Here is a 27,517-nt window from a genome sequence, read left to right as displayed (position 1 = left end):
GCAGGAAGACCTGAAGTATCACTTACACTGGTCTCAGGTGCACTGGATACCAATGCATGGTCACCTTCCACTGATTCTGCCCTGAGGGGTGTTTCTGATGCCTTCTTTTTAAGTAAGAGGAATCTGCAGTCATTCAGCAGGTGCCCACTGAACATAAGGCACTGTGCTGGGGATGGAGGAATGGAAGTCAGGATCAAAAGGATAAGGTTGTCTCTGTGGACCAGGAAATTGAAATATGTTCTTTGTACTCTCTGGGAAGCAAACAAGGAGGTAAATAGGTCTCAAATGAGAAAGGGTTAGCTTCCTAGAAAGATGGTCAGTAACGAATAACTTCAATGACAAGGAACTTAATTCATAGGTAAGTGCTTGGAAAATCAGTATATATAGGTAGGTACTTCGAAGTTGGTATATTGAGATTCCATTGCTAAACGCCTTTCTTCCTTATTTACTTAGTGTTACGTGGTGTCAACCCCCTTATCAAACACGCCAGAAGGCCAGCATTCCAACTCTCCAATAACTTCCAGGATACTGGGGAAGCCAGTAAGGAGATCACTTCTTCGGGGCTCTGATAACTGGGTGCCAGAAGGGAGGCGTCACCTAAGGCGACTCTCGAAGGCGGAGCAGGCATTAGCCTTCTGTAGAAAGACTCCAAGAGCGCCCCACGGAGAGAACTGGACCGACAGGGTAGGAGAGCTGGGTAACAGGAGACGCCTGTCCGGCGAAGCCTTTTTCCGTTAGGTATAACCTTCCTTGTACCTCCTCCAACCCTGACTCCAATGATAACTCTGACAATAAATTTAATTTCTGTAAGAATGTTTGGTGAATCACGGTTCTGAGAGAGACCCTACCGCAAGGTCGCTCAAAGTCCGTTGTTCTGCAATAACTTTCCACCATTCTAATAAAAGGTCCCTAACACCAGCCTTGAATCGCGGCTTCATCTGTATTAATATTTTATAAATCCAGGTAAAAGTTGGGAACTGTGAAGGGAAGCCAGGAGAAGACAGCTGTTGCCCGGAGAGGCGTGACGAGACCTAACTGAATCCTGGGGTTTCGCGCTGGGCAGCGGCCCCGCTACGCAGGCTTGGGACTGGCCGCGCGCATGCGCGACAGGAACCCGAGCGCCGCGGGCTGGATTTGAGCGAAGAGGGCGCGGAGCACGCAGCATGGCGTCCAACATCTACTTAGTTCGCCAGCAGATCAGCCGGCTGGGCCAGGTGTGGCCCGGGAAGACACCTCCCCTTCCCTGCCTCTGCCCGCCCTTGCCTCCAGCGGCCGCTCCTCTCCGTCTCCGCCCCAGCGCCTCGGCGTGCGGCTCAACCGCCGACGCCCCGCCCCGCCCCGCGGCCTCCCAGGCCCGCCTCCCGGAGCCCTCCCCGCTTGCCCTTTCTCGCGGCAGGACAGATCTGTCCTGTCGGTCCCCACCTCCTCCGCCCCGCCGTCCTGATTCTCTTTCCCTCCTTCCCTCAGAGGATGTCCTCCTTCCAGCTCAACCTCAACCCGCTCAAGGAGCCGCTCGGCTTCATCAAGGTCCTCGAGTGGGTGAGTACAGCCTGCGCCCCCCCGGGCGGGGGAATCGCGCCGCCGTTCCCGCTCCGGTTCCGGCCCGGCCGGCGTCCTCGGCGGGGCGGCTGGGGGCTCCGGGAGACGGGGCGCGGCTCGCTCCGCGCGGGGGAGCGAAGCCGCCGTTGTCCCCGAGACGGGACCGGACGGGACTGGAAGCGCGGGGAGGGGACAGGAGGCCGCGGCCTGGGCCTGCGCGGGGCGGAGACGCCGCGTTCGGCGTCGAATCACGGGTCCCTCGGCTGCCTCCGTCCCAGGCGGAGCCGCCCTGCCACACCGAAGCTCACCTCTGGGTATCCCTCGGGGAGTGGTGGTTTAAATTTCTCTTTGGCTTCACTGCTTTCCGCAAGGGAAGAGAAAACTTCCTCTTGCGGTCTAACCGAAACCCGGCGGGCCGGAGTAGCACCCCGGCCGGCGCTGCCTCTGCGCCTTCGGTAGAGCCCGTGCATTTCTGCCCCGTGCGGACTGGAGGCCGCGTTCTGTCGAAAGCTGGTGTGCCTTCCCCAAGTGATCTGACGAGCTCTCGTGTCTTAATTTGCTTTTAAGATTGGCCCCAAGTTAAAAATGGATAAAAATAAACTGTGGGTCAGGGAAGCGGGCGGGGGTGGGCGGAGTAGGGGAGAAGGTCTAAGCAAAATGCGTTGTTAGTCCGGTCTACTGAAACACAAGTTAGGAATCGCCATCCAGTTTGTTTTAGGTATTTCCCAGCAACATCCTGCAGTCAGCTCTTAGTCCTTCCCTGGGAACACTCTCAGTCATTAGCATCAAAGCAGATTTATTACTTCGACCTTGGTGATGATCAGTCACTTTGGAGGAGTTGGTGAATACACCAGGCACTGCACAGTGCCTTCGGAGTTCGTGGCCTAGGACATATTCCAGTGGTGGTTTTCAGGCCCGTATTAATAGGCAGCTGGCATCTGTCCAGCGTGCAGGCAAGTTGCTTGTTTAGCCAGCAGCATTTACATCGGTAACTCTTCAACCCCGTATGTTAGTGATAAAGTGGTGAAGAGTAAGAACTTAGGATTTTCTGTTTTAAATAACCTGCGAGGATGTTTTTAAAAGTAACACAGAAACTCACATTCTCTAATGGGTGCTCAATCTGATTTCCTTCCTGCACCCAAGGCTTCCTATGTTTCCCCCAAAGTTTTACTTGGTGCTTTCTGAAAGCTGAAATAGTGCTAATTTCACACAAATGTTTACTTTAAAGACACCTAAATGTATATATTTAGGGTTCTGTTAAGCCTAAGCCCAGATTTAAATATAAAGAAGATTCTTATTTGAGTATATAAAAATTTTAAATTGCAGGATGAAAAACACATTTAACTGAGCTAATCAAATATCAGGTTTAAGAAGAAGTCTTATTATACCTAGTAGTTTAATATCATTGAGGATTATAATTAAATTTATAATTAACTTAAAATTTCACTTAAATAAATGAAGAGGCAGTTGTTTATATTTATGCTTATATTATTCGTCAGTTTTTTAAAATGTAGACTTAATTTTTTTCTTAATATTTTCCTTAATATTTTAAAACAGTGATAAGTTTATTTGTGATCATAGGTCTGACATATTTTGAAAAATGTCCTTTTTAAGCTTAAGGAAATACTACTTTCAGTTTGAACAACTTACTATTACACAAGAGAATCTTTTATGAAAAGAGTATTCGTTGTTCATGGTGTAGAGAATATTCAAATATTTGAGTGTGTATTATATACAGGTGCTGAGCTAAGCACTAGCACTAGACCATGTGAATAAAACATGGTCTTTTCCTCATGACCTAATAAGAAAGACATGAAAACAAATATGAATATGCCATATGGCCAATACTATAATAAAGGTATAGGCAAAGTGTAGTAGGTGAAAGGAAGGAGAAATCTATTGCTTGGAGGTGCTAGAGAGAATTTCAGATGAAAGAACACTTGAAGGATGAGTACTTGTTCACTTAGGGAATGGTTGGGGAGTGGCTTTCCAGGCAAAGAGAATCTTACGTTCAGTGGTGTGAAAAGTTGAAGCAGCATAACCCTATTTGCGAATTTAAAAGTAATTGGGGTTGACTGGAACGTATACCGGGAGGGAGGGTGTGGTTTGAGATGATTCTGAAAGGTTTCAAAGGGCTTGCAGAATAGTTTGGAGTTTATCCTATGGGCCAGTGGTTCTTAATCCTTTGGGTTAAACTTTGATAATCTGGGCCCTTTCCTTAAGAAAATGCATATGTGCAGGTACAGAATTTGGGGTTGTTTATCGTACAGCTTCCATCTACGCCCAGAATTCCTACTGTGTAGGGTGGATTCACTCATTCAAGAGTAAATAAGTGAATAATATAATTAGATTTGCCTTTTAGAAGTTTTTATTTTGTCAGCAGTGTGCGGAATGAATTGGAGAGGAAAGGTCATAATTGAAGAAAGGGAAATCTGTTGTTTGAAACATAATGAAGGCCTAAAACTAATTGCAGTGGGACTAGAAAAGAGAGGTTTAGAAATTAGAATATATTTGTAGGGTGAAGAAAAGAGAGGGCTGTAAGATGACTGCCATATTTCTGACTCGGATTAGTAGTGGCACATCTGTCTAAGACAGATCACTAAGGAGAAGCAGCAGGTGTTTGGTGGAAGGTCAGTAAGGTTTTGAATGATTGAGTTTGTGGTCTCTTTAGAGCATATAAGTGGAGGTATCCTGTAGGCAGTTAGATACATGGATCTAGAGTTTAGAAGACAAGTATGGGCTGGAGATTCAGCAGGTATTTGGCAGCAAAGGAAAAAGGTATTGTTAGGAAGTTGGAGAGAAATAACATCTTAGCATCACTATTAGAGATATTTCAAGAAGAGAGTACTCAGCAATATTAGGTGCAATAGGTTAAGAAAAATAATTACTAAAATGCATCCCTTGATTTGGGTAATCAAGAGGCTTTAGTAAGAGCAGTTTCAGTAAAATCAGAAACCAGATGGTAGTAGGCTGCATGGATGTATGGTAAGAAAGAGAAGACAGTGAGAGTTGACCACTATTTGACTGTGAAGATGGGAGAGATTGGGTGGTAATCTATTTTAAAGATAGGAATGAGTGAATGTGTGTGTGCGCTGTAGAGAAGAGACTTGTGAATAGAAGGTTTAAAAGAGGCAGAGAGGCATAAGACAAGGTTCTAGAGGAGAAAGGCTCATAGTAGGAATTTTTAAATGTGTTTTGAATGAATTGTTCAAGTTTCATAAGGTGTTGAGATTACCTCTAAAAATAGTCAATAAATACATTTACAAACAAATCTAAAATCTAGATAAAGGCTGCTTACTATCCATATAACTAGAAGAATAATTCCCCAAATCAGCTTACCTTTAGCAATGTTCTAGAAGATGTTAGACTAAGATATAACCTGATAATATGTAACTTTCAAGGAGTCACAAATATGAAGGCCTCATAGACTTGAAGGCAAGTACCCAGTAAATATTTATTGACAAAATAAAAATACAGTCACCAAAGCAGAAGCATTTCTATTTTGCTTCTAAACTGTAGCCACCATGCCTATATATATATATATATATATATATATATATATATATATATATATATGAATCTACTTATGGCCCTTAGTTACAGTGCCTGGCAGTGACATTGCCTTAGTTCTGTTTGTGTAATAAGTACTCAGTAAAGGTTGAATTTTTGTTGTACTTATATGGGAATAGCAATACTTCACAGGGCTGTTGGAATGACTGAGTTATAAATATGTGACTAATGATAATGTATTTGAACAGTTCTTAGTAGGTTCTTCAGAACTGAAATGCTATGTTTCTAGGTAGACTAGATCCAGACAGTGGATACAATTTGAGCCCTATATGACTAACATATCTTCCGGTCCTTCAAGATCACTAAGTTCTCGTTTACATATTTTAAACTTTAGAAATGGTTATTGTAGACTTTTCATTTGTTTGTGTGTTTTCCTGCTTTTAGCAGCCTGTCAAGGTAATAAGATAAAATTTAGGTGAGATTAGATGCCCCATGTGTAGGAGTTGAACATGGAAGTAAAAGGCAAGGGTTAATGTTATCAAAGCAGCTTTTTCAATTATTTAATATTTTTCTAGTAAATTTTAATTTGGATCTTACTTTGTAGTCAGTTATCACTAGTATTTAGATTAAAGTTTTTCATTAAAATGACCATCTCCTTTTAATATTGAACACTGTTTTGGACTTTCTTGCTACTTAGGGTGAACACTGGTCAAATGTTTAGCTCTAAATAAGTCTAAGTAATATGCTTTCCTAATTCTACACACACAGAATTGTGGAAGAGATACTGTTTGGGAGTATATAAAGGAATTATAGACTAATTAAGTTGAATTTTAGAATTATGAATATTTTTGTGCTGGCCAAGTTTACTCTCAGTGTTAACAGGAGATATTTATTGAGTTCAATATATGTTCTAGGGCTTTACCTGTATTTTCTCATTTAATTTTCTGACAACCTATGAGGGTTGTTATCTCTATATTACATGTTACCGTTGTCATCTCCATGTTACTGAGGCTTAGAGAAATTAAGTAATGTACTCAGATCCCATGATTGTGATTACTACATCCTGGACTCAAACAGTCTGTTCTTAGTCTTTTCAGTAACTTACCTTTGTGTTTCTGATTGGTCTTTTAATAAATTAACGAAGAGATTACCCAAAATTTCAGGCTTAAGAAACAAAAACATAAGGTACCTGAAATAATTTTTTTCTTGTTACATGCATGTTTATAACAGGATCTTAGGAGGAGTTAAAAACAAGTAGGGTTTTCTTGATTCATTTATCAAGTTTGAATTTTTTTCTGATTTTATACTTATAATTAATGAGCAAATTCAAAAGAACATTTAAAAACATTACTTTGGGGTAAATTATTATCCAGGAAAATTAGTGTGAAAAACGATGAGTAAGAAAACCCATGACCGTTTGAGCATTACATATATCAATTTGTTTAAAAAACAAACTTTCAGAAATATGTACTAGTTTATCTAAAATACTCTAAAAGTTTAGTCATCCCAAGTAGATTATAGGATTTTTACAAACAGGGACCATGTTTTATTCTAATTTTGTGGTTATAACATAGCACAGAGGAGCAGCCTAGAAAATACAAATGATATTACAGAGTATAGGGGATGAGGCATACTCAGAATGATGTTTTTTTCATCCATTTGCTTAATACTTAAATTTTTAGGCTATCAGTCTATGGCACAGACTACCTTTTAAGAAACTTATCTTTCTCTTAACCTTGCCATTTGTGTTCACTTTTTTCCCCTATTGTAGAAAGGGAAAAAAGGATTTCAAATGGCATTTTGTGCCTACCAGGACTCTATATACATGTAAAACTTGTAATAGACTTACTGACTTACCACTATGCCTTTGCTCTCTGTTTCTTCTAAACGAAATCCTCTTAGTGTTTGCCTTGAACCCTCTCATGGGATATACTAGATGTTTTTTTCATAGACTATATATATATATATATATATATATATATATATATATATATATATATGTTGTCAGTGGTTTTAGAATGTACATATATACACATACACACTCACTTCACACATACAAATAGCAATCTCTTATAAAACATTAAAGGGAAAATTAAGATAACAGCAGTGCTTTAATACAGTGGTTCTCAAAACACTTTGGTCTGAGAACCCCTTTATACTCCTAAATATTGAGTGCCTCAAAGAGCTTTTGTTTATGGGGTTGTATCGATTGATACTTACCATGTTAGAAATTTAAGCTGAGACATTTTAAAAAAATTTTTTTAGTAACGATAATTAATCACTTGAAAATTTGATTACATCAATGGCAACAAATGCTGCTGGTTTTCCTTGAAGTGATCAAGGCTCATCTTTTTCAAGAAAAAGATCTGACGAATATGCAAGTCTGAATACCTATATTTTGTTTATTACTTATTTTTTCAAGTAAAAATAGTATTTAATGAAAAAAGTGACTAGTTCAGCAAACAGCTCAGTTGTTTAAATGCTTTCCCTGCAGACCACCATTGTATTTAGGTATGCCGTAAAAGTGGGGTTTTTGTTCCGAGTGGATTTGCTAGATCATATGGCAACTCTATTTTTAGTTTTTTTTTTTCCCCCCCCTCGCGGGCCTCTCACCGTCGCGGCCTCTCCTGCTGCGGAGCACAGGCTCCAGACGCGCAGGGTCAGCAGCCGTGGCCCACGGGCCCAGCCGCTCCGCAGCATGTGGGATCCTCCCGGACCGGGGCACAAACCCGCGTCCCCTGCATTGGCAGGTGGATTCCCAAACACTGTGCCACCAGGGAAGCCCTATCTTTAGTTTTTTAAGGAACCTCCATACTGTTTTCTATAGTGGCTGCACCAGTCTACATTCCCACAACAATGTAGGAGGGTTCCCTTTTCTCCACACCCTCCCCAGTATTTATTATTTGTAGACTTTTTGATGACTGTTGTTCTGACTGGTGTGAGGTGATACGTCATTGTCCTTTTGATTTGAGGTTCCCTGATAATTAGCATGAGCATCTTGTCATGTGCCTATCAGCCATCTGTATGTCTTCTTTGGAGAAGTGTCTATTTAGGTCTTCTGCCCATTTTTTGATTGGGTGGGTTGTTGTTTTGTTGCATGAGCTGTTTGTATATTTTGGAAATTAAGCCCTTGTCGGTTGCATCGTTTGCAAATATTTTCTCCCAGTCTGTAGGTTGTCTTTTCAGTAATAAAAGTATTTGCACATCCTACTTCATCACACAGAATATTAAGAAGACTCAAATGTCAGGATTTAATAAAAATAACAATTTTTCTGCTTCATCGAAGGCATTCTTAAGTAAAACTGGCTTTTTTTCTTTAACTGCAAATGCATGGCAGTGAAATAACAGTTTGATGCTTTTGCTGATTCTTACTAAAGCCCAGCAGTTTTACCCACCAATGCTTTTGCGCAAATCAGCGCAAATGTCAATGTAGTACAAAAAGCAAAAAATGTTGTAATAATATTGTAAAAATATTTTTGACCTCATGGACTCCTTGAAAGAGTCTTGGGTATTCCCTGGGGTCCACAGACCACACATTGAGAATTGCTTTTCTAATACAGGATAAACATCATTGGGGACCAGCAATGGAATGGAAATATGGGTGGGAGAAGGACTGTTCCCGGATCTGGGAAATAAATCTGAGAAAAAGCTTCAACCTATTGTTTGGCTTTATAACTTTCATGGAGTGGAGTACTTAAAGAAGTAGAGAGAGAGAGAAATGGCCCCCTAACAAAGACCTGAATCAACCTACCTGCTTAAGGTCTGGATTTGTGTTAACTGCAATATTCTCCTATGTTGGTAGTTTGCGGTCCCATTATAGGATAAGGTATTTGTGGAGAAGGGCAGGGGTCCCCAACCCCAGCAGGAGGTGAGCGGTGGGCGGGCGAGCGAAGCTTCACCTTCCACTCCCCGTCGCTTGCATTGCCACCTGAGCCATCATCCCACCCCCCCACACACACCACCCCCGTCCAGGGAAAAATTGTCTGCCACGAAACCGGTCCCTGGTGCCAAAAAGCTTGGGGACCAATGGAGTAGGGGATTAAGAAGGCCTGGTAGAAATGACCAAAAAACTACTGGGCAGGGAGATGACTTATAAAACCACTAGACCAGGATGGGGAAGCGGGGAATAACATACTCTCAAGTTGAGCTTACATCAAATATCCTAAAATACATGAAGAAAACTAATGTTTGCTTAAAAGCTCCAATTATATCAGTGGCAACAAATACTATCAGTTTTCCGTGAAGTGACAGACTCACTTCAAGACAGCCATCCAGATCAACAATCGGAATATTGATTCGCTCCAAAAGACATAAAAATAATAGAACTGTCTGAAATGATTTTAAAATAAGTATATTTAGGTTCCTCAGAGATTTCTAGTTTCATACTCAGGTTGACAATTGTTTAAGAATAAAGGTGACATAAAGATGTTTTCAACAGTAATAATTGAGCTAGCAAAAATCTTCTAGCTATTTATTTCAGCAGGAACTCAAGTTTACTTCTCATGATCCAAATTCTTAAGGGTTTTGGAACTGTACTAGAAGGCTATTTAGAGCTTTCTATGATTGTACTTTCCAAGCAGAGGGAAATAATAGAAGAGTGAAATTGAAGAACTTTGAAACTGACTTCACTGCTCAGTGCACAGTGGGAGTAAACTGAAATATTAACATCAATAACAAAATGTTTTTTAAAATGAATATCTTTGGTAAATGCTTCAGACTTTGATTTAGAAAAATCAATACCTTGGGTCTAGGCATTCTAATCTGACTGATTGTAAAGGCAAACATGCTATGGTAGTTCATTTAAGTACTGAATGATCATTTGATTTAGTAAAACAGCATGCATTTGATTTGGCACATAAACAATATACTTTTCGATCTATTAATATTCCTGAAGATTTCAATTATATCATTTTCCTGAACAGATTAATCATGAAATTAAATAGCAGTGAGGACCCTGCAACTAGAAACGTGAAAGATACCCATAAGTTAGATGAGTACCAGTGTTGCCAGTAGAACCCTCTGTGAGCTGAGCAGGGTCTGAGAATAGGAACTAGGGACTCTGGCTGACTCTGTCACTGTAAGATTTTATACACAAAGCCCTAGTATGCATCTATAATTTAGATGCATGTTTTACTATGTCATTATCTTAAGGCATATTATTTATATACACTCAGGGTAAATTTCATTCATAGTTCAAATTTTAAAAAATCCTTATTTCAGATATTTGTCTAATAATTTCTTTTTCTCTTCTTTTCCTTTCTTCTTTTTTTTCTTTTTTTTTTGCCAACTTCTGATCTGATTAAGTAGAATCTGTTTTTACCTGTTAATGTGGCTCATGAATGCAGCTCATAGAGGGTATTAATGCTTCTACATTCTCTTTTGGACATGAGGTTTTGTATTATCACTCAGTAGTTTCTGTAAAGACTTTTTTTTTTTTTTTTTTTGCGGTACGTGGGCCTCTCACTGTTGTGGCCTCTTCTGTTGCGGAGCACAGGCTCCGGACGCGCAGGCTCAGCAGCCATGGCTCATGGGCCTAGCCACTCCGCGGCATGTGGGATTTCCCGGACCGGGGCACGAACCCATGTCCCCTGCATCTGCAGGTGGACTCTCAACCACTGCGCCACCAGGGGAGCCCCTGTGAAGACATTTTTAAGCCACCAGTCCATTTTGTAAAGGTTAGTTTTAACGGTTAAAAGTAAATAATTTATTCCATAAAGACACTTAGCCAGGCACACTCACATTATTAAATGAATTCTAAAAGTGGAAGAATAGGTGAAGGTATCACTGTCTGTCCTTCCCTGTTATAGGACTTCCTTACCTTCAGGATACCCAGCATACTGCCCCGACATCTGACTCTCTGACATACAGACCCAGCATGGGTTTCAGCAGTATGTTAATTTTAATAAAGCTTTATTTCCTTGTTTAAGTCTAAAAGTAGATATAAATAGGCATATTTTCTTCTTGTACACCAGTTAGATGAGTACTCCAGTCTATTTTAGAGAGTAGTATTCTAGAGGACCAGATATTAGATATAGAATATAGATATTCTAGATATCTAAATTAGTGAGGCATGTCTTGTGTCACTAATGTGGGTCCAGTGGGCAGAGAGATAAGTAGAACTTGAGGCTGTCATAATGAATATGGAACCTTTTGACCTGAATAGAAGCTTGCTGTCATCCTGTCCCTGGATTCTTACTAGTTACTGTACAGGTGGAATTTCATATCAGCAGTTTCAGTCATTCTTTATGGGATAGAGAGAGAAGGGGGAATTAGTTTCATAAGTGGCAAGGAAATATAAATCAGCATACTGGAACACCTCATTTTAGACTAGAAGTACAAACTGAAGTGCTGCTAGGAACCCCTCATAAAGTAAATGAGTGAAACAAGTGTTTGGGAGAAAAAAGAATAGTGGAAGTTCATTGATTACTGGTAACACACATCCTGAGGGTTGTAGAGACAATAGAGAGTGACAGCAGTCTGGAAAGTACATACCCTGTCTTAGGTGTCATCTGTCATGCATTTCCATGTGATTGTTGCTTTATGGGGATATAGGTCTGATACTGGCATATCTTTATCCACACCCACACAGGAAATCCAAATTTTTATGTGCAACATGCTGATATGAAAATATTGACAACAAATTCACATTTTTCATGAATACTGGGAAAACCACAATCTATCTTCTGGCCAGGTTTCACCCATGGGCTGCCAGTATATAACTTCTGATCGAAATCAGAGTACTAGTGCAATATAGGGAGAGGTGAGATGGTTGGGTAGTTTACTCTCAGATTGTTTGTACTTCATTTAGTAAAAAGTGTGTACCTTATCCCTTTTTTCCCATAAGATAAAGACCAAAATGGCAAACATGACATTTATTTATCCTCATAACAAAAAGACGAGCTTGAAATAATGAGTATTTAAGACTTGAAATATGGTTTTATTTGTACATTATTGGCAATTGATTTTTTTTCCTTTAAGCAGTTATTTAGTGAGCATTTGGTGTATGTCAGGCCTACTAGGTAGGCACTGAAAATCCTGAATAAAAGCAAATGCAAAGACATGACAGTCTGCCAAGGGAGAGATAAAGGCAGTAGTCTTAAAAGCAATAAGCTGTGGTACAGTGTGCCATTTATATACTAATTTTTGTATTAAATGGGAAACTAGTTTTTATCATTTTTGCTTTTGGGTTTTTGTTTTGTTTTGTTTTTCTAATAAGGCAAGATACACAAGAAAAATGCCTATAATAGAGGTAGTGAACTCAAGTCTATCTATTCAGCCCAGGAGACAGAATAGTACCACCACAAGGAACTGGGCAGGACCTTAAAGGATGAGCTTGTTGGAGAACCAGGGTGGGGGCAGAGGTGGGGAATCCTGGCAGAATAAACACACATATCCAAAGACATAAATACTTGGTGTGTTTCAGGAACAGTAAGTACAGTATATAGTGCAGTGTGACAGAGTTGTACAGGACCTGGCAGGGAGTATAGCATATAAATCTAGAAGGATAAAGTTGAGGCTACCTCAGCCCTGCCTCTTATGCCAAATTAAGAAGTTTGGGCCTATGGGCTTCCCTGGTGGCGCGGTGGTTGAGAATCTGCCTGCTAATGCAGGGGACACGGGTTCGAGCCGTGGTCTGGGAGGATCCCACATGCTGCGGAGCAACTAGGCCCGTGCGCCACAACTACTGAGCCTGCGCGTCTGGAGCCTATGCTCCGCAACAAGAGAGGCCGCGATAGTGAGAGGCCCACGCACCGCGATGAAGAGCGGCCCCCACTTGCCCCAACTAGAGAAAGCCCTCACACAGAAACGAAGACCCAACACAGCAAAAAAAAAAAAAAATTAATTAACTAATAAACTCCTACCCCCAACATCTTCTTAAAAAAAAAAGAAGTTTGGGCCTAAAAAGATCTGGAAAGCCATTGAGGAAATCTCTTCAAACAGGGGGGTGACATGACCAGATTTTTATTTCATATCAGTGTGACATCACTCTAAACAGCTCTGTCCGATAGAAACGCAGTGCAAACTACAAATGCCAGCCATACAGCAACTTTAAGCATCATACTAGCCACACTAAAAGAGTGAAAAGAAACAGGTGAAATTAATTTTAATAATACATTTTACTTAACCCAGTATATCCAAAATATTATTGTTTCAACAATATAAACAATTATTGATGAGATATTTTACATTCTTTTTTCATACTAAGTCTTCATAAACCATGGTATATTTTACACTTACAGCCATCTCATTTCAGACTAGCCATTTTTAAAGTGCTCAGTAGCCACATGTGGCTTATGGCACCTTACTGGACACTGCAGCTCTAAAGCCCACAGTAAAAGATGAATGGTGTTGGGAATGAGTTTAAAAGTGAAAGGAGGAGTCTCTTGGGTTAGTCCCAGGGAAAAATGGTGCGGGCCTGAACAAAGAGTGGCAGGAGTGATGTAGACAAGTAAACAGAGCTTTTAAAAGAATGGCATTATACCCTGTGTAATCTTTTTAATTCTTTTTTTTTTAATAGAAATTTATTTATTTATTTATTTTGGGCTGCGTTGGATCTTCGTTGCTGTGCGCAGGCATTCTCTAGTTGCAGCGAGGAGGGGCTACTCTTTCATTGCGGTGCGCAGGCTTCTTATTGCGTGGCTTCTCTCGTTGCAGAGCTCGGGCTCTAGGCGCGCGGGCTTCAGTAGTTGTGGCACGCGGGCTTCCGTAGTTGTGGCACGCGGGCTCAGTAGTTGTGGCTTGTGAGCTCTAGAGTGCAGGCTCAGTAGTTGTGGTGCACGGGCTTAGTTGCTCCACGGCATGTGGGATCTCCCCGGACCAGGGCTCGAACCCGTGTCCCCTGCATTGGCAGGTGGATTCTTAACCACTGCGCCACCAGGGGATACCCCCTGTGTAGTCTTAGGCAACTTTTTTTCTTTCCCACTCAGCGTTAGGTTTCTACAATTCATCCTTGTTGAAGTAGGTAGCTGTAGTTTGTACATTTTCATTGCTATGTAACTTCCCATTGTAAGTACTGTATATCAATATATTTTATCTACTTTCCTGTTGCTTCCCCTCCCCATATTTTGATATTATAAACAATGTTACTGTGAACATTCTTGTGCACATCATGTAGTACGCATGAGCAAGAGTCTCTGTTAGGTCTGTAAACATAGATACTAATCGTTTGTGACATTATCACAAATACTTTCTCCTAGTTTATAGCTTGTTTTACATTCAGAAGCTGACTTGATTTTTAAAAAACCCTCTTTTTCTGTAGTTGAATTTAACAGTCTCTATGGTTAGCTTTTTTTTTTCTTAAGAAATTCTTCCCTTCTTTGTGATCACAAGTTTTCTTTTATGTTGTCTTCATAATTTTTAGACTCACGTTTTACAGTTAAGACTTTAGCCCATCTGGACCGTCCTTCCTTGTGTTAGTTATCGATTTCAAATAACAAATTACCCCAAGCTTAGCACTTAAAACTATAGACAGTTTATCATCTCACAGTTTCTGTGGGTCAGGAATCTGGCAGTGGCTTAGCTGAGTTGTTGCAGCTCAGGGTCTCCCAGGAGGTTGGCTGGGGTTGCAGTCATCTCACGCCCCCCCTCTAGTTCACTAATATGACTGTTGGCAAGCCTCAGACAGTATACTTTCAAGGTCCCTCACATGGTTGATGGTAGTCCTCGGTTCCTTACCACATGAGTCTGTGAGTTGCCTGCATATCCTCCCAACATGGCAGCTGGCTTCCCCCAGAGCAGGTGATTCAAGGGAGTGAGAAATGAAGACAGAAGCTGTAATCTCTATTACCTTACCTCAGAAAGGACATCCCAGTCCTTCTACCATATTCTGTTCACTAGAAGCAAGTCACTGTGTCCTATCCACATTTAAGGGGGGAAAATTAATCTCCACCTCTTGAGGGGAGGAGTATCAAGGAGTTTGTGGTGACATCTTTAAAACCACCATTCTCTTTTCCTTAGTGCCCTACCATGCCAGCTCTGTTAGCTATAATTTGTCTATACACACAGATCTATTTCTGGCCTCTTTATTCCATTGATTCAATTTGTGTATCCTGTTTCTTTTTTCTAATTCTAAACGTGGGTACATACCCAAGACTCATTTCCTGGCCTTCTGTTTGCACTCTGTGTATTCATGCACATTTATGCTAAGAGGGTATCTATTCTTCTTTCTTTATTTTTTAACTCTTTTAACTGAAGATTCCAAACTATGTGCTGACATTATACCAAACTCTTCATATCTATAACCAGATTCCTTTTCATATATCTCTTCTTCATGGAAAAAAAATTTCGTGGATGGTTATGATCCTGATTATGGCCTGATTCAAGGTCCTGGAGTAATCCATGAGAGGCATTATATCAGTGTTCAACAGTATAGGCTTTGATACCAGACCTGTACTGAATTTTATCTATTTGCTGGATGTCTGTTACCTTGAGCAAAACAAAGTTCCTGCCCTCTTTGAGTTTACATCCTAGAGAAAAGTGGGCAAACAAATAATGAAGTACTGTCAGGCACTGGTAATTACAATTGAGGAAAAATAGAGCAGTACAAATAAAGAGAATAGATAGTGTGGAGTGGGAGGGGCACTGTTATTTAACATAGTGAGGTTAGGGAAAGGCCTGGCCTCTCTGATAAGGTCACATTGGAACAGGAAGCTGTGAAGTAGGAAGTTAGCCATGTGTTCCAGGCAGAGGGAATAGTTCAGTGCAAAGGTTCTGAAGGAGTTTATCCCATGTCTTTAATGAATAGTAAAGAGATTTGGCAGGGGAAAAAGTAGCAACGTGAGATGAGAAATGTTAAAGGAGGAAAGGATCTTGTAGACCATTATATGAACATTGATTTTATTTGGAGAGAACTCAGAAGCCATTGGAGAGTTTTGAGCAGACAATAAAGTTTTCTGCCATATATATATATATATATATTTTTTTTTTTTTTTTTTGCGGTACGCAGACCTCTCACTGTTGTGGCCTCTCCTGTTGCGGAGCACAGGCTCTGGACGTGCAGGCTCAGCGTCCATGGCTCATGGGCCCAGCCGCTCCGCGGCATGTGGGATCTTCCTGGAACAGGGCACAAACCCATGTCCCCTGCATCAGCAGGCGGACTCTCAACCACTGCGCCACCAGGGAAGCCCTTCTGCCTTATATTTTTAAAAGATGACGCTGGCTGATGTGTTGACAGTAGACTGAAGCAGGGGCAGGGACAGAAGTAGGGAGCATCAGTTTCAAAGGCTGTCACCATATAATTCAGGCAAGAGGTGATAGTTTTGATCAGGATGTTGTGATGGTGGTGGTAAAAAGTGATCAAATTCCAAATATATTTTATAAATAGAGCCATCAGCATTTGCTGAAGGATTGAGCTCTTGGTCACTACACTGTATCTGGGCTTTTTGTTTGTTTTGTTTTGTAGAAAATTCGTAAGATACAAATAGAAAAAGGAATTATCTTTTGTCTTCTGTTCAGAGGTGACCACTTAAAATTTTAATGCATAGACTTTTTAATTTTTGTTGTGTGTGTATGCATAGATGTAGGCTCATGCACAACGCATTGCTTAAACAAACTTTATATGTATTGAACCATTTTCTTTATCGTTAGATATTTCCCAACATTTTAATGACTGCATAATGTTCCCTTGTGGAATTGAATTACAGTATATTTGATTCCCTGTCAATATTTAGGATGCTTTCAGTTTTTTTCCTGTTTGAATAGAATTTGAGAAAACACCATTACATTTCTTTAAGCATATTTATGACCAGGAAAACAAATTTCCAACTACTTTTTGAGACCTCGAAATACCCACAAGTGAGGCTTATAAGCTCATGAAATAAGATCTCTTCTTTGCTTGTAGTCTCTTGGCTTTATAGTTACCCTTAGGTTCCAAATAAAATACCTCCAATTTACCCCCTTTTGATTTTGATACTAATAAATAAGACTTCCTCTGAATTTCATACTAATATTTAGTGGGTACAATGTAATTTGAGCAAATGTATTTTTTTTTAACTTCTTTATTGGAGTATAATTGCTTTACAATGGTGTGTTAAAATGTATTGTTATATGGGCTGTTATACCAGTTTCTATGTTATACTCAGGGGAAAATAAAATCACATTTGTTGAGAGTTGCAAATAAATTTTTAAATAATTTGTACAATCTTAATTTGTAAATAAGAATTCTAAGAATGTTAGCGAGCCAATTTTTAATAATCACTATATTTAAAATTTTAATGACCTATGTTTGGGTACAGTAATGCTTCTTTTCTTTTTTGGTCTCACTTTGTGTAGATTGCTTCTATCTTTGCTTTTGCCACCTGTGGAGGTTTTAAGGGCAAAACAGAAATTCAAGTGGCTTGTCAAACTAGTAAACCTGACAATAAAACGATTACAGCTACTTTTGGTTATCCATTCAGGTGAGTTATTTGTTTGTTTTTATGGTTTAACAACTCTTTTTGACTCATTAAAATTTCCAACAACTTACTGATCTTGGGGGTAGAAATTTTTTAATTGCATGCTCATTTGTAAGTAGTGATCATTGCTATTGAAAGTGTGGTGCGTGGGACCAGTACCTGTCTGCAGACTATTTTCCTGGACTGTGATGAAATAAATACAGAAAATGACAGTAAGCATTAAGAAACTTTCATATGATGTTGCCTTGACACTTTTATTCTATCATCCCACAGTGGACTGGAAATTTCAAAACAAAACAAGCCTGCTCTATCACCTTAGTTTGAGAGGCCATGTTGTGGAAGCAAACACAACTTATGAAAAATCCAAATTTCTCATGTATTTGCAGTTACTAAATAATAATGTGCATTATATAGCTTTAAGACATGTATTTATATAAAGTGAAGAGCTCCTTGTGTTTCTTTCACTAGCATAAAACTTTATTTTCTGAATATTTATTTTATGACTATTTTGTTTGTAAGTTCTGTTTGACCTCAGTATTCATTAAAAGGTTTATTAGGTGTGTCCTGTGTTTAAGTCAGGGTGTGAATCCTCTTCCACTTACTAACTACTTACTTGACCTCTCCAGGACTCAATTTTTCTGTTCAATAAATTTAAATCTTCTAAGGTTGCTTTGATGATTAAATAAAATCTTACATTAAAGATATGTCAAATAGCAAGTGCTTGGTAATCAGTCATTTCCTCTCCATCTCTCAATCCTTCTCTTATAAAATTCCATTACAAGGAACAGTTACAGCCTCTTTGATGATAAGTGCTTTTGTGATTTATGGATAGGGAAAATTAAAGACTTTGTGGAGTTAGCAGCTAATTAATGCAGAGTTAAAATGTGAATCATTACAACTGATTCTCCTGGTGCTAGTAACACAGACTCTCCCTCCTAGAATGGAATATCATGTCTCAAATTGTAAACCATTTTGTAACAACACTGTTAATCTGCTAAGTTTTTATTACAGTGAGATAGTATCTGGGTGTGAAAGTGTTTAATTCAGTCTATATTCAGTCTATCATAACCAATTATGAGGTATAATTTATGATTTATGTACATTTCTTATGAAAATTTTAATTTACTTAAATATTTGAATTCTTCATTTTTTTAAAAGAATGTTTTAATATATTTGGGGAGTATTTTTGTGAAATGTTATTTCAATATTCTGCCTTTCTAATACTTCTGTATTAGAAATACAGAAGATGTATTTCTGTCTCTGTTGGAAGAGTCCAAGTAATTCATAAATTTATTTGAGACTTTTTTTTTTAATAGGTTGAATGAAGCATCATTTCAGACACCTCAAGGTGTAAATGTGTGTGATGTAGATTGGAAAAGTTATGTCCTTATTGGAGATTACTCTTCTGCTGCACAATTCTATGTTACTTTTGCAGTCTTTGTCTTCCTGTACTGCATTGCTGCTCTTCTGCTCTATGTTGGTTACACAAACCTGTATCGTGATAGTCAAAAACTTCCCATGATTGTAAGTAATCACTTTCTTTTTATAAAAAAATAATTTATATAAGATATAAGTATACATTATATTTGAATTTAAATATGGATTTTCTTACACTGGAAAAAAAAGTTCTTGGCATAAACCAAGTTTCATTGTGTTTTGACCTGTGCTTGCCAAGAGGTTGAGCTTGCTCTCCTTGTCATGTTTAACCCAATTCTTGTAGCCTGTTTGCAGCACTTTCTCTGTACTCTCTAGAGTACAGAGGTTTTTTTGTTTGTTTCTAACTCTGTTTTAACCTGGAAAGAACTCAAATATGTGATAGAGCATATTAGGTTGCAAGTAGCAGAGAAATTAAGTAGAAATTAATGCCTTTGATTCGAAGAATTGCTGACCATGCTAGTAGTCCCATAACTGTGTTCCTATTTCTTATCTTTTTTCTCTCTTCTCAAAGAGACCCCCTTTATGCCTTAATTCAACTTAATAGTCTATATCAGAAATCCACAAACTATGGCACACAAGTTAAATCTGACTCACTGTTTTTGGTTTTTTTTTTTCAAATAAAGGGTTTTTGGAACAGAGCTATACCCAAATAATTTACAGATAGTCTATGACTGCTTTCATGCTGTAGTGTCAGAGTTAAGTCATTGTGACAGAGATAAAAAATATTTACTGTCTAGCCCTTTTCAGGAAAAGTTTGCTGACTCCTGGTCTGTGTTCTTAAATTCTTTAATTTACAATCTGACCCAGGTAATTCTATAAGAATTATAGAATTTGGCATTCATGAGCTAATTTTGAATCTTTAAAATGGCAACAAAGGATTTGGATTTGAAGTCCTGTTACCTTTTTTGGCTTCAGGGTCTACTGAGCTAGATATAAAAATAATCTCTGAGACTTAGTTAGTAAAATTGCCCTGGATTATTGGTGGCCAATCCAGAGATAAGCTGTGGTTTTAAACTGGACCTCCACTACCAAAGAATAACTACAAAGTCAGTGTTACTGACTTGAAGGGACAACAGAGGTGTTTTCGTGATACTGGTCATTTATATCCTGAGAAAACACTGACCACTGACATCTGCTTATTATTTGTGAAGTTACTTGAAAGGGTAGGCCAAATTATTAAATAACAGGTTTTATTTATTTACTTATTTTTAATTTTTGCTGCCTGGATCATAAGAATGCAGATGGTAAGTAAGGAATAAAACAATATTTTACCCTTCATATTTATTCCATTTCATATATCTGAGAAGAAATTCTCAAACCTGACATTTTCATAAAATATTTCTTGGTTGTTAGGTGCCTTTCAAAAAGATAGACATCACCTTTTTTTTTTAATTTATTTTATTTTTGGCTGCATTGGGTCTTTGTTGCTGTGTGCGGGCTTTCTCTAGTTGCGAGCAGGGGCTACTCTTCGTTGCAGTGCGCAGGCTTCTTATTGCGGTGGCTTCTCTTGTTGTGGAGCACGGGCTCTAGGTGCGTAGTCTTCAGTAGTTGTGGCGCACGGGCTTAGTTGCTCTGTGGCATGTGGGATATTCCTGGACCAGGGCTCGAACCCGTGTCCCCTACATTGGCAGGTGGATTCTCAACCACTGCGCCACCAGGGAAGCCCTGACATCAACTTTTTTACTTTGCAGTGCCTAATCAACAGAAATTATGTATCAGTAATTTATAACTTCTGTGAACTTTACAAGCCTTATTTTAAAAAAACTATGGTGATCATATAGTTATTATATTTTGTTAAAATTCTTTATAGTTTAAATTCCAAATGAAGACATTTCTTGCCAGTTTGTCATTATCCCAACAAATTTAAGTTAAATCTAGCAATGAGCTTTTTATTTCTTGTATTTTGTTTAGTAAGCTTTAAAAATATGACACTTTAAAAAAAAATAAATTTATTTATTTATTTATTTTGACTGCCTTGGGTCTTCGTTGCGGTGCTCAGGCTTCTCATTGCAGTGGCTTCTCCTGTTGCGGAGCATGGGCTCTAGGCACGCGGGCTTCAGTAGTCGTGGCATACAGGCTCAGTAGTTGTGGTACGCGGGCTCTAGAGCACAGGCTCAGTAGTTGTGGCGCACGGGCTTCGTTGCTCCGCGGCTCGTGGGATCTTCCCGAACCAGAGCCCGAACGCGTGTCCCCTGCATTGGCAGGTGGATTCTTAACCCCTGTGCCATCAGGGAAGCCCTAAAAATATGACACTTTTTAAAACAGCATTCAGGTCTATTTTTGTAGAGGGTTTTTCTGTCTAATAAAACTATAAAACTGATCTAGTTGTATCATTCAGAGCATCAAAAGTAACTTTCCACCTCAGAGTAATCAATTAGTGGTCATATAGAGGAATAATCCAGAATTAGTTCTGTAAGTGGTTTCTTTGTTGGTATAATGTATGGTGGATACTTCTTATTTGTAAAAGTCCAGCCTCTAAATTAAATTTTGGATTCTACTTTTAATTTAACTGTATAAATGTAAAAAAATTTTTTTTGTGATAACTAAATTTTTAACTATAGCCAAATACGACATGGATTTTTTTTTTTTTAAGTGCTATTTGTTAATGAGGGTATGCTCTTTTATCAATGTTCTCAATTCTCTGCTAAGGTATTTCTAGGAGAATTTCAACTGTGACATTTAAAAATCAACTTTAGTTTTTAAGTAAATGTAGCACTTTTTTATGGTAAGTAGGAGGAGCGTAAGGGTTCTAGGCCATGTGGAGGGTCGGAAATAGCATAAAGTGAAACTAAACAAAGATAGGGTGTCCCAAATCATAAAGACCTGTTATGAGTCATATCCTAACTTATTGGTAGTACTAGGGCTGTCACAGGCAGGTTGTGCATTGCATAATTCCACAACTAACTAGAGTCCTGAGTCGCACAGACTGTCTTCAGAGGCCCACATTTCTCCCACTTCCCCTCACCCTAAGATTACTTCGTGCATCATTTTCAGAAAAGTACCTGCTTTTGAAATACAAGAATGTCATGCCTTAAGCCATCAACGACGTGGACATAAAGAGCATAATCAGAAAAAAACTGTGTATTTTTAATTAGGCATTTGGAAGGAAGAAACCTAAAAATTAAGAGGATTTGACATCTGTTGGTCAAAACTGTGAACTTTAGCCCAGAGAGAACTTGTTTAACATGTGATAACCTCATACTAATTATTAGTTCTTCAAAAGGCATTGTATTTCTAGCAAGTGCTTAGAAAATGTTTACCTGCAGCACAAAGTACAGCAGAGTACAGCAGCAAGAAAGGGAGTACTCCCCCAGTGCAAAATATTTAAGCTATAATGTTTCTATTTTCTCTTTGGTATACATTTTTTAAGAGGGCCAGTAGCAGTGGGGAGCTCAAATGCAAAATGCAAATACATTGTACCACCATGCTTGTAAAATTAGTCATTGTTTTGGTTCTCTAATTACAAGACGTTTATTCAGTGCCATCTTGACGCCGTGGACAAGCTATATATATCACAGTTTCTATATCTCATACATGACCACTGGTATTTATCCGACATAAATGACTATAAGTTCGTTGGCAAAAGTAATTTAAAACTAACCAGATTTATTTAAAAAACAAAACAATTCTGTGATAAGCTCCAAAACCCATTTCTGAGCTTGGAAAGATTTTTGCTGCAGATATGTAAGAACTCATAGTCTTGAGCATATCTGAATGCTTAGAATACATAACATTAAAAGATACAAATTTTATATTGTTCCCACTTTGGTTGTTAATTTAAAGGAAGAACAAATGAGGTGGAACTTATACTTTACACTATCCAAATGCAGACTTTAAAAAAGTGTTACTTAGATCTTTGTAGCCAGTACTAGTTGACAGAATTCTAGTTCCCCAGCAGAATAGATTAAGGAAAATAAATTTTTTTCTTTATCTTATTAGTTCAGTAAAAGATTATCCAAAATATTAAAAACTTCAGTCCTATTCTTGGAATGTAATAAGTGGCAAAGACTTTCTTAGAAAACGTAGTGACAAGGTGTCTTGAGAGAGATTTTTTTTGTTGTCCCTTTCTTAATATAATGCGTATTCTTAAAATTTTGTGGTCATGAATTTAAAAAGAGACTAGTTATCCAGGATGTGTGCTTTTCACGATTTCATTATTAGAGGTAGATTTAACTAAAGTTAGAGGTTTGCCAGAGCAGTATGAGGAAGCAGGTGAAGGGTAAGGGAATTGAGAGTATATGTAAGAGATTATAATGAAAGACCTCAGAATATAAATTAAAGAGGGAAATAAGATGAGATTGTAGGTCTCAGTGAGGTCAAAGGATTTTTGAGGTTGGGGTGCCAGAGGGAGTAAGCTAGAAAGAGAGCGGTGATATTGGAGAGGGGGTGATTAAAACAGAGATGATGGAGGTATACAGTTATTAGTGATAACAGGATCCAATATATGATCCTGAGAGGGAGAGGCTTAGATAAGTTGTGGTGAGGGCTGTGTAAAACTTTGATTTCTCCATGTGAAAATGTGACTCCTCAGGAGATAACTAAGTCTTGTTTACTGTTGTATCTCAGGCACTGGGCTGGCAATAGTAAACAGCAATGTTTGCTGTGTTGACTGTGGCCTTTTTGATGAAGTATGTCATGAAGGCCATTTCTCAGTACCATAGGGTTCATTGTGATCTCAATTCCTTCATCATGGATTTGAAATTTAGTATCTTTAAATTAACTGTTCATTATTAATTCATACTTATTTTTGCTTTAGGACTTTGTTGTTACTCTTGTTGCCACTTTTTTGTGGTTGGTGAGCACTTCAGCCTGGGCTAAAGCTCTTACAGATATTAAAACAGCTACCGGTCGCAATATTGTCCAGGAACTTATGCCTTGTAATCAACACGGAGTGATATGTCATTTTGGCTCTGTGACTAGTATGGGATCCCTAAATGTATCTGTGGTAAGTATGCAGTGTTTATAAAATATGTTATTTCACTTATTAGAAAAAACCTTATTAGTGATTTAAGAAAACAGTAGTTTTTAATAAATCTCTGGATGAATGTATTTTATTTTTACCAGCCTTATCAGAATCCTAGTTATCATATAGTCTTTACCTTTATAACAACAAAAGAAAGTTTGTAAAGAAAATTATTACTTGTAAACAGGTTTGAACAAGATCATGGTTGAGTCTTTCTTTTCATTAACATTGATTAGGCAAGACTTTGACCCAAAAGGCACTAATAATAGTCACTAACATTTACTAAGACTGTGTGCTAAGGTCATTACACTCATATCTTATTTAAGTTATCCAACAATTCTGAGAGGAATGTGGAAAGTGGTATTACTGTCTTCATTTTACAACTGGGAAAAAACGTAGCTCATATGTTAATTCACCCAAGGTGATGCAACTAGTAAGTTGGCAAAGCCAAGGTTTGAACCAGATCTGACTTTAAAGCAAGCCCCTTCTCTAATCTGATTTGCTTTGGGTGTATGAAAAAAATACTTTCAGAGTTCCTGAAAAAATCCTAAAATTTTGGTCTATTTAAATTTAAATATTATTTTGTCTGTTATTTTATCCAAATACAGATACATTATTAATATAACAAGGGTATTATTTTTAGGGAGGTCTCATGTCTTTTCAGGAAAATATTTTTCCAGTGGATAAAGTCAGTCCTGTCTTATAAAGCAATTTGATCAAACTTCTGTTTTATAACTTTGTAATCTAAAAGTCGTTTTTTTGCATATATATTGACAGTGATCTGAGATGGACAGTTTCAGAAATGTTGTTTTTATATCCAAATATACAAAAAGATAGAAAGCAGTTGGCCTTCAGTAATATGATAGTGCTCAGGCTTTTTACCTCACTCTTACCTCATAAGCCACTATTATTCTTGTATTTATAAAAAACTGAAAATAGGGTATCTTCAGTTTGTTCATCTCTGAGACTTTCATCTTGTCAGATTTATACCTAGGAAGGCTAATTTCTTTTAGGTTGACTAATGCAGGATGTGAAGTAAAGTTCTTCTGTGACTCCTTTTCTCTTCTGGCTGCAGCTGTGGAAGTAAGGGAGATGGTAGTAGGGGGATAAAGTAGGGAAATAGGAAAAGATGCACAAAGGATGTTTATAACCATTCAGATGGGAGAAAAGTGAAAGCCCTCCCAAAGAAGGAACCATGGATTCCTGTGTTCCTCTTCACCTGGAAGCACTGAAGTCTAAATATAAAGTAATAAAAGGAAGGTTTTAGTTACTTCTCTCAAATTTAATCCCATCTTGTAATAATGAGCATGCAAAAATAAGGTATCTTTTAGTCATGATTTTATATGTTACAAATTTAGAGATTTCATTGGGAATAAGTCATTATGTATCCAGATCTGGCATTGAAATGCAAAATCTTCCTTTTTTAATTCCACTTTATGTGTAGTTCAAACTTTAAATGTAATAATGGTATACAGCCTGTAGATATTTAATATTTACAGGAAAACAAAGATAGTTATGAAATTTTAATTATATACTAGATTTTCATGTTTATTTTTCTCTTTCTTAGATCTTTGGCTTTCTGAATATGATACTTTGGGGAGGAAATGCATGGTTTGTGTACAAGGAGACCAGCTTACACAGTCCCTCAAATACTTCTACTTCCCATAGCCAAGGAGGTATTCCTCCTCCAACTGGAATATAATTGAAGGGAGAAGTACAGTACACTGTTTGAAATAGATGTCTATACTATGACCTGTTGCCAACATCTTGAGAAGCATTTTTTGTTTCTAATAAAAGTAATGGCTTTTTCAATAAATTGGTGGGTTTAAAATTTTGCTGCTTTTTTACATAAAGCTTGTGCCTTTCCTAGAAATTTAAGATGTAAATGTATTCTCACATGTGAATTTGAAAATTCTGGGGCCTATTATGAGATGATACACATTTTTAAATGAACAATAATTTCTTCACTAAGTTGTTTGCCTTCCAAAGTGTTTACACCTTAAGCCTTAACATGCATCTTCACTGAGAAAAGAGTTATATTGTTATATCATAATAGGAAGAAAATCTCTATTGGAATATACACTACTGTAAGTTTGTACAGATCATATTCCTAAGACCTGTCTTTGTTTAAGAAAGTCTTGATTACGTAAATCATATTTAGAAAAAACATTTAGTTCACAGTTTATATCTGAACATTGTTTATATGTTATGAAAAAATTTTAATACAAAGGCTGCATGTATGTTTTATTTCTGTTTTTCTAAATGACCTACAGTACTTGACAGGTGTACTAAAGTTGTTTTGGGAGTGGGGTTTAGAAATTTCTATTAGATGTATAGTTAATTTAGTAATTCTCTTGCATGAGGTGTAAGCTTCCATTTTGCTGGTTATTTAATAGATTGGCTATATAAGTAGAACGTGGTTCACCGAGATGTTTTGATATGTATGGGCATTACTCCTAGTGATATTTGTTTGCTGTCCTTTGTTGCTCATACTCCTTCAGTGCAGGCTGAGGCCTCATCTCCTTGTAAGTACAGTAAAATAATCTACCTTTTTTTGCAGACTCTATTCATAGGGTTACAAAAAATGAAGGTTGCCTTTTACTTTTGAAACATTTAACATTTATATTCAATGAAGTTGCTATTTTGAGTTTAGTATTGGTATTGTGAAAATGAATGCAATTTGGATCTCATGTTTCTTAATGTTATTCTTATTTCACAAATGGATAATTAAGGAATTATACATAATAAACAGGGAACCTAAGTGGGCTCTATTATGGGTGTGCTGTCTTTGCTCACACATTTGGGTATCTTCTGAATATAGGGCTTATTCACATTTTGCTACCTAATATTTTTGCTGTACAGGGCCAGATTTCCTACTACCACATAATTGTTCATATGTGAAGCACATCTTACTATTGCCTTATTTTTGTTGCTTTTGTTCATGACAAGCATTGTCAATATGAGAATGTATATCTTTTATGCAACCAGCTTAATAAAGAAGTTAAAGGAAAGAGTGCACTGATTGTTATATTACAAAGGAACTTTCCTCTTAAAGGCATGAGCAATGCGAAATGGAATGGATTTACAAAGCAAGAAATAGAATATCACAATAGTTTTTTTTTTAATATTTGGCAAGAAATAAAAGAAAAAATGCTTTGGAGACACTGGTTCTATCCTTTTTTCTTTCAATCTCATTTTTAAAATGCTTATTTGTAACTTTCAGATTAAGTTTTACTGATAAACCTTTTCTAATTAACTGTCCAGTTGGCAGCAAAGATTCTTGATTAAGAGTGTATGCTCTGGAGCCAAACTGCCTGAATTTGAATCTTGGCTTCACCACTTACTAGCTCATTAACTTCAGGCAAATTACTTATCCTCTGTATGCCTCAGTTTGCTTATCTGAAAAACAGGAATAAGAATGCTAACCTCACAGAGTATTTATGAGGTTGAAGTGAGTTAATAAATATAAAGTCCTTGGAACAGTGTTTAGCATTACTTTATAAATTTTGCCTATGACTACTAAATTCTGATAGCATGTAAGATAGAGATTCTTGAGTCCACAGGGCTAAGGTGGGGGGAGGGTGGTGGTCGTGGGCAGAGAGGTAGGATGAGCTTCAGAATTACATGGGTCTCCCTTTATATTCCTCAGAGTCCTAGATGTTTTGATGTATATTTT

General features: G+C 38.0%; 1 protein-coding gene across 1 annotated transcript; it reads left to right on the top strand.

The window, feature by feature from the left end:
• Window positions 1-1,351: 1,351 nt before the first annotated feature.
• SYPL1 (synaptophysin like 1) lies at window positions 1,352-27,001 on the top strand. The gene is made up of 5 exons (XM_022554357.3): window positions 1,352-1,539; window positions 17,320-17,444; window positions 18,758-18,965; window positions 23,635-23,823; window positions 25,409-27,001. The coding sequence occupies exons 1-5, from the start codon at window positions 1,471-1,473 to the stop codon at window positions 25,541-25,543; spliced, it is 726 nt and encodes a 241-aa protein (XP_022410065.1). The 5' UTR covers window positions 1,352-1,470; the 3' UTR covers window positions 25,544-27,001.
• Window positions 27,002-27,517: the final 516 nt, after the last annotated feature.

This window comes from Delphinapterus leucas, chromosome 9 (genome assembly GCF_059928025.1).
Source record: "Delphinapterus leucas isolate spDelLeu-1000000601 "Yukka" chromosome 9, BTC_Dleu_Yukka2, whole genome shotgun sequence".
Classification (NCBI taxonomy): Eukaryota; Metazoa; Chordata; class Mammalia; order Artiodactyla; family Monodontidae; genus Delphinapterus; species Delphinapterus leucas.
This window is presented reverse-complemented; position numbering and strand designations above follow the sequence as displayed.

Excerpts from the sequence above, each read along its gene's own strand:
- SYPL1 (XM_022554357.3), top strand. The coding sequence starts at position 1,471 with ATGTCCTCCTTCCAGCTCAACCTCAACCCGCTCAAGGAGCCGCTCGGC. Across the intron at positions 1,540-17,319 it reads TCATCAAGGTCCTCGAGTGG|ATTGCTTCTATCTTTGCTTT; the intron begins GTGAGTACAGCC and ends CACTTTGTGTAG. Across the intron at positions 17,445-18,757 it reads ACTTTTGGTTATCCATTCAG|GTTGAATGAAGCATCATTTC; the intron begins GTGAGTTATTTG and ends TTTTTTTAATAG.